General features: G+C 44.3%; 1 protein-coding gene across 1 annotated transcript; it reads left to right on the forward strand.

Moving 5' to 3' along the window:
- Window positions 1-2163: 2163 nt before the first annotated feature.
- Window positions 2164-3858, forward strand: LOC147444548 (peroxidase P7-like). The gene is made up of 2 exons (XM_086527882.1): window positions 2164-2973; window positions 3119-3858. Exons 1-2 carry the CDS (start codon window positions 2527-2529, stop codon window positions 3689-3691), a joined length of 1020 nt encoding a protein of 339 aa, XP_086384008.1. The 5' UTR covers window positions 2164-2526; the 3' UTR covers window positions 3692-3858.
- Window positions 3859-8273: the final 4415 nt, after the last annotated feature.

Raw genomic sequence — 8273 nt, forward strand, 5'->3', positions numbered from 1 at the left:
TCCATGCTAGGTCGGGCACTCGAAACTCCTCCCCTATGCAAATGCTTTCACAACTTTGATGTATATTGAGAATTATATAAAGTTATAGATTGTATATTTTGTGCATAGACTCCTAGCTGGGAGGGATATCTTTTAGAAAGCATGGCGATGCGAAGGTATGGATCCATTTTCACAGGCAAGGAGAATCTGAACGAGTGGACTGCAAATTTTGAGTTGTATATGTTTATTAAAGAACTATGTGTCTCATCCTTTGAGTACTTTTAGATTCCATAGTTTTGATGCTCGTTAAAGCCCTTATATATGTTAAGAAAAAAGTAAAAATGCATGTAATTTTACATCACTTTTATCAAAATTGCGAGCTGGTAGATCTTGATTTTTTGTTGGATAATCCAAGCTAGATGTGTATTTTTTGTATCACACAACCATCAAAGAGCGTGACGAGGAGAAAAAAATCATGTGAGACGAGCTTGCACAGATTTGGCGCCGATTGGGAGCTACAAGCCGTTGAAAATGGCTAAAAATGTAAGACGTATGGGATTTTTTTAGTGTTATTGTGTGTTAGTGTGCTCCTAGAACGCCTCTTATCAACTCTATTTTGACTCTGCTTTACTAAAGGCTAGAGTCGGCTACAAAAATAGCCACGTTTGGGCTAGCTATTCTTGAAGAGGGTTTGTATCATTGACACACGTGCTACGTGATTGTGATTGAGAGTGCAATGGTGATTGTGGTTGCGAGTATGTGTGGGATATTGGGATTGGGAGTGAGAGTGAGTGAAATGTGATTGAGAGTGAGATAGCTTGGGGGTCGTCGAGACGTTATGATACAAGGTAGATTCTCTCCTTGTCCTATCTATTCTGCGTATTTTCTCAATTTTCTAGTTTTCAGTCCGTGTCTTGTCACAAAGACTAGTGACTTGCACTATGATGTGCATTCGCCTTGTGCTTGGGATACACAAAGGAATTGCCATAATTGATGGTAAGATAGGATGGTTTCTCTCAATGTGGTGGACATGCATGCATGTACACATTTTGAGAGAGAGAGAGAGAGAGAGAGAGAGAGAGAGAGAGAGAGAGAGAGAGAATAATGTAAAATAGAAGCAAGAAAGTTCCACAAAAAAATATGAGAGAGAGAGAGAGAGAGAGAGAGAGAGAGTTTGAAACGATCTTAGACTATGCGAAAGGTCTTACCCTGACTTTTTTGTTCAGACAGTTGGCCTAAGGCAGCATCCAAACTATGTTCTCAAGCATTGACTAAGGGGTGTGCTTTCCCGAGCCAGTAGAGGTATGGACGGCACTCCAACATTAGAGTTTGGGTGGCGGAAAAAGTGACTATGAGGTGGATCGATCCACACGTTGGGAGGCCACACCAACTTGGGAGGTTTGCGGGATAGATTGAGTCATGAGCAATGTGAACCGAGCCCTTAGTTCAACTCATTCCTCACGCAAAATAGGATAAGGCAAAATAAGCCCTTAGAGGGCTCCCCCATAAGCCCTGCAAAATGGAGGGCTCAGAATATCGTGCAAGGCCCTCTCTGCTGGAATCAGAGCCTCATACACTGCTGCAACCTAGCGGTTTTACCTGCAATTATCGGTCAACTCTGCAGATTTTGTGTGTGGTGCGGAGGAGGTTACCCACTGCTGCCTGTAAAAAGGCGATTCTCAATTGTAGGGGGTGCTTCAAGTGCCCCCCAACGAAAAGGTAGGGAGCTCTTCCGGTGATGGCGTAGCAGCCTGTCGAAAAGACCGGAGTCCTTATGGGGCTGCAGCAATTTCTCACGAGGGCCCTCTAAAGACGCCTTCAGAGAGCCTATGGGGGAGCCCTCTTAGTTCAACCAAATAGCAGCGGTTCGACTTCAACTTGAGTTGCAACAGCGCCACATATCATCACATGCAACCAAATAGTAGGCTACTTAGAAATAATAGGCTACTTAGAAATAGGTCGGGAAGAAAAGGAAAACCTTTTAACGATAAATAATATTAATATAATGATAAGGTAAAGTTGGATGGTTGACCCGCCACTGGTTTCCGATCGCGACATTAACGTCGTCCTGGGCGAAACTTTCTCGAGAGCGTCTCAAGGAGAAATGTTCAACAGGAGGTGCGCTAGTACTGGCAGAAGACGTTCTCGACGAATGTACTATGAGAGAGAGAGAGAGAGCGAGAGAGTGAGAGGGAAACTATGTGCTGCACGTAGCCGTGCGAAGCACGTAAGTAATTATGCATGAGCATCATTGAGCATACATGTATATTGCAGAGATCAGCTGTGCAAAGACTCGTTCTTGAGGGCCAGCTCGATCTCCTCGACCCATCTTCTCCTACTACATATATCGACTTTTGGACACGGGGACGCCAGCCAACTAGAAGCTGAGCACCTAGCTTTCTGTACAGTACTTTAGATCAAATCGCGCTCTAGCTACACCCTAAATATCAGACAGCTGCGCTTGCTGATCAGCTATACAGCATTAATATTGCCATTTTACCCACTGCTTCGGCTGATCTGCATCTGTTCCTGATAAATATATTTGCCATGGCCGGACGTCCTGTGAATGCTCTAGTCATTAGGCTCCTGCTTGTTAGCTTGACCATCCGCATATTGGGAAGCGTCGACGCCGGCCGCAGCTTGCAAGGCAGAAGCGACCCGCTGCAGTATAGCTTCTACAAGAGCAGCTGCCCCAGCGCTGAGTCTATCGTGCGGCAGGTGGTGAGCAACGCAGTCTCCCACGAGGCCCGCATGGCCGGCTCGCTGCTGCGATTGCATTTCCACGATTGCTTTGTGCAGGGGTGCGATGGGTCGCTGCTGCTCAAGAGCATCCCGGACGTGCTGGAAGGCGAACAGGAGGCCCGCCCCAACGACAACTCCGTGCGGGGCTTCGAGGTGGTAGACGACATCAAGTCCGCGCTGGAGAAGGAGTGCCCGGGAGTCGTCTCCTGCGCCGACATCCTAGCCATGGCCGCGCGCGACTCCGTGGCGGTGGTAAGCTTTAGTCGAATATGTTGCTCGCTTCAAATTGTCCTGCTTGCATCTGCTGCCGCTTATGTATAATCTGAATCCTCGTATGTTCACTCTACTAATATTCTAAAGTGTAAGTGCTAATGATCTCACTCTGTCTGCACTGCAGAGCGGCGGCCCATCCTATCCCGTGCTGCTCGGCCGGCGTGACAGCCTTACCGCCAGCCGCTCCCTCGCAAACCAGAACCTGCCCGGATTCAACTTCAACGTCAGCGACCTCGTCGCCAACTTCGCCAACGTCGGCCTCTCCCCCAAGGACATGGTGGTGCTCTCTGGCGGCCACACCATCGGCAAGGCCAATTGCAACACCTTCGCTGCACGTCTGACCCCCAATGCCGACGACCCCACCGCCCTCGAGTCCGCCTACCGCGAGTCGCTTGTGCCGCAGTGCCCTACCGGTGCCAATGCTGCCTTTGTTGACCTCGACGTCGCCTCCCCCACGCTCTTTGACAATGGCTACTACTCCAGCCTCCTGAGAAGCCGCGGACTCCTCCACTCCGACCAGGTGCTCTACGCCACCCCCAGCACCACACATGACCAGGTGGCCCGCTACGCTAAGAGCCAGGCCGCCTTCTTTGCCGACTTCACCACCGCCATGATCAAGATGGGCAATATCGACCCCCTCACCGGCTCTACGCAAGGAGAGGTGCGCACCCAATGCGGCTTCGTCAACAGCAGCTAGCCAGTTCTTACAAGCTGGACTTTCTCCCTACAACTTTGGCTGGCTGCTTTCAGCCCCTTGAAAAAAAGTAATATTCACAACATTTTAGCACCCACATAACATTCAACTATGGTTCCTCATTCTTTTGTTCAAGTTATTTTGTATATAAAATGTAAAATTCAATGAGCTTAAAAAGTGTTGCTTTCGTCGTTGTTGAGGTGGTCTAGTCTTGTCAAACAAGTGTGCTTTGACTTTGACTGGTTTGTATAGGAGATTGTTCCTTAATCAATTTTATATTTAACGGTTTTTGTATACCAAAGCAAACTTTCAATTAGCTTGAGAAGTATTGCTTTCATTGTCTTACCAAACAAGAAAGGGTGGTCTAGTCTTACCAAACAAGAGCGCTTTGACCAGTTTGTATAGCAGATTATTCCATAATCCATTCAATTCATGAGACTATAAATTTGATTGATCATACTATAATGGTGATTATTCGATTGTGAAAGAAGAAGATTCGATTTTATAAATGAAACCAAATATTTTCCCTTTTTATTGATATTTTCATCCTCCATTTTGTTCCACTACAATTTCAGACTATTATTCTCATTCTGCACCGTCGTGATCACTATGGGCAACATTGCCCCACTCACTTGCTCGACGCATGCCGAGTTATACAATACCCAATGTATTTATATCAACAACAGCTCGCTAGAACTTTTCCCTACAAGGTCGAACCAATATTATGAATACTCATTGAGCGGATTAAGGAGGTCAAAGTATACATGAATTTCCTAAATATTGAGAAAGGAAATTCATTCTTTCGGCCCCTTGAAATTGGTGAATACATAATATTCACTAATTTATGTCTACTCACTAGGGTGTATAGGTGTCCGAGCAAATTGATGTGTGTGCAGAGAGGGATAAAGAGGTGTTATGTGTGTGGTTGAGAATTAGGAGGTAATTAAGCTAATTGGAACCTCGATTGGAATGCACTAAGCTATGCTTTTATGTGAGACTCTCTGCTTGGGTATGCTCAAAAGAGTGTTTTTAATGAATTTTTGCTACTCAATGTATTCTTGGAGAGGATATGGGTGTTGTGATTCCACTTAATCTATGGAGATGTGTGTGTGTTGTCAAGTGCGTCCCTCCCCCCCCCCCTCTTTCCATTTTCTAGTGTTCCCATTGAGCACTATTTGATTAATCTTGGTTGAAGAAAAAACGGTTCCTCAAGACGAAGAACAATTTTCGGATTGCTTGGTAAAAGGTTGGGTGTTCAATTCACGAGTTGATGAAGATGATGATGCCATGCGTTGGTTTGATTTTCATAGGAGTTGAAGATCATGGAGATTGGTTAGCAGATTTCAAGCTATGGATTTTGTCAATGCGCACGATGACAGATGAGGAGAAGTTGCAACGATGTCATTTGTTAATGCTTGGATGGACAAAGGTCTGGCCTGATGGTCTGAAGGGTGGCAATCAAAGTACATGGGAAATGTGGTCTCCATTTTTGGGAAAGTCTAGAAAGACGATTTCTCTTTGGGAAGTAGATGCATTAAAGTTGAAGGCGTTAAAGCAAGATGTAATGATTTTGCAATTTTTCTTGAGAAATTTGAAAGTTGTTGGAGATAGTTGGAAGTTGCTACTATATCATCTTGAGCCTTTAAAATCTGGAAAAGGGGGTGTGACAGTTGGACAAGTGAACATGACATAATGGTACAAGGGAATTTGAATTTGGGGAGGGGGGTTTGCTTCAATCTTAACCATTATATAGGATTGGTATCCAAGGGATCTTACCAAAAGGCACCTTCCAAACTCCACCCTTGATCTTGAGTGGGATCCAATGGCTAGGAAGGGCTCCCCTCTCATAAGGCACCTTTCAACATCCTCTGCTGATCTTGAGCAAGATCTAATGGCCAATATTGCACCCCAGCCTTGCTCTTTTATCCATTGGGAAATTTTCACCTTCCCCTCCAATGAACCAATGGTCCATATTCCAAGGCCATCCTCCATCTCTTTTGTACTATATTGGCCTACTGAATATGGACCAAAGACCCCATTAGTTACTTTCCTTTGAAAACTGGCATATGCTAGCTCAAAATCACCAAGAGGATTTTTGCGTCTCCTTAACCTCCAAGCAATTAAAAAATTAATCCCAAACCTAACAAGGTCCCAAAGACGTCCAATATTTTCCTAATGTTTAGCCAAGGTGCAGAGCAAAAAAGTATAGAGAAAGTTGGAGATGGGCTTGTTGAAGCTTGCAAATTATGTGCCTATTTTGATAGTGGTGCATCATATGGGGCCAGCTTCGGTAAGATCCGTTGTCAATTATGCTCCTTTAAAGTTTCCTATTTGCAATGTGTCTATGTCAATGGAAAAAGGCTTGACAACGACAACGATGAGGATTTTGTTGAAGAGGACCTGGATGCAAAGAGGATAACATATTGTTGGACGGGAGAGACTCACACACCCATGAAGTGCATGCAAACACTACCTAGATCAACATAATGTCAATCGAGGACACAGATTACACGATAGGCACACAGAGGAAATCTCTTTAGCTTGTCAAGCTGAGACCATCCTACACATACAACACTCTGGAAGGCCAACTAAACCACAATCAAGAACCTCACTGCTCTCAACTACACCACCTAGCCACATACACACATACGAAAGGTAACTCACCTAATCATGCCAGATTCGTACGAAACTTAAGGAACACCATCCCCTCACTAGGATACACCTCTCCCTAAGCTTCTACACTCAAAACCCTCACTCTAAACCCGTCTGCGGAAAACGCGTAGGATGACAGAGCTGAATTTCGAAAGTGCCCGAAACTGAAATTTATGAGTACCTATGCGTAGCTTATGTCGCCACGATTCTATAGACTACTAGCACGCAGAAAACAGACATCGTTTGATACACTTACGGCCACAAATAGCTCGTAGATGCGTCGGCGTGTGCGCTTCGTCTCGCGTGGAATGCTTGGCGTTGTCGCGTAGCTCTCCTCGAGCCTACCGCAATGGTGCAGTCGGATCTCCAATGTGTTGAGCGAGCCGGGCGTAGCGGGAGGATGAAGCTCACACTCACTCTCTTTCTCTCTCACACACAGTAGACGGCAGCGCTAAGTTTGATTATGATAAAAAATTCTTTTACAAAATGACCTAGGTACCTTATATACTAAGGCTACCTTAGGTTTAACCAAAAATGTGGTTGAAAGGGTCAAATGGCTTTGTATTTACAGTCTGGAAGTGCCATTGCATCCCGGCTTCTAAAACTAGAATAACTACTCATTACAAATGACGTTTATAGCCATAATCCACAGTATTTCATAACTCGCAAAAGATAAGACTTTGGTACGAAACTTGAGTTATGTTGTGTTGTTGACCCAGCGGTCAACATTCCCCCCTTCTGCGTGCATGTCGTCCCTGACATGACCTGATTGTCGATGGCGACATGGTTGTAAAGAAAGTATAGGCTATAGCCTTTGCAGTAGCTTGTCTTGTTTGTCCAATCCAATTTACATAGTCTTCACATGATTCAGGAAAATCATAATTGATGACGAACTTTATGTCTTTCACATCCATGCTCCAAGCTGCAGCATCTGTTTCTGTCATTATAGGTCTACTGCCAGATCTAAATTCAAAAAGAACCCAATGTCGTTTAACTTGACTCTTATCATCATGGATAGAGAAAGATCCATCCATCATTTGCTCCAGCAAATTTGTCAATTCGGAGTATTTGTGATTCTCAGAAACAACTTCTACAATTTGTAGAATTGAGTGATTGGCTTTCTGATCTTGTGAGCCAATGACAACTTTGTAAGGATTTTGTTGTGTTGGTGACCTAGCGGTCAACACTTCGCTGTTGTTTTGGCTTCATCTGTTGCATTGCTTGTATCTTTGTCGAACCACAACAAGAACTATGATCCATTAGAGCGGACATCTATCATCATAACCATTCATCTTTTGAGATCCTCTGATTACTTTTATGCCTGCTCTTCTTCATTGGTGACTTCTTTGTTTCTGTGCAATCATGTTGTTAGTGTTGTCTGCAGCTTTGTCATTGTAGGCCATTCTTCGACTCGCCATTGAGGAGAAGTATGCTATGATCTAAAAGTGGTGCTCCAATTCATTTGTCAATTGATTTGAGTAGCATTTTCTTATTTTTGATGTAGAAGGAATATGTACAAGAGGATGGTGATAGGCGTCTTTAGATTAGGGTCTAAAACCTGGATGACCAAAGGGAAAAACTCGGTGGGAAAAAAATGCCTTTGGTATACGCTCTTATTGGAGTTGAGCAGTTGAACGTGAAGTACATGTTCATGAAAGGTGTGTGCTTGGATGAAACACGGAAAGAGTGCTTGATGCAAGTGCCAATTATGGGACACTCTATATGCATATGAGAAATTTGTCAACAAAAGCATGCAATGTGAAAGAAGGAGATGATGGGTGTTTCGAGGAATAAATGTAGCACATGTGACATCAAAAGATGTCTCAATAGCTTCCACCTTTCCAAGAAGGGTTTTCGATGTAGAAGTTTCTCCACTCGTATCTGAGTGTGCTCAGTATGTGAGTGTCTTTTGGACCTTCTCCTTCACTTCACT

This window comes from Adiantum capillus-veneris, chromosome 13 (assembly GCF_014529385.1).
Source record: "Adiantum capillus-veneris isolate H3 chromosome 13, ASM1452938v2, whole genome shotgun sequence".
Lineage (NCBI taxonomy): Eukaryota > Viridiplantae > Streptophyta > Polypodiopsida > Polypodiales > Pteridaceae > Adiantum > Adiantum capillus-veneris.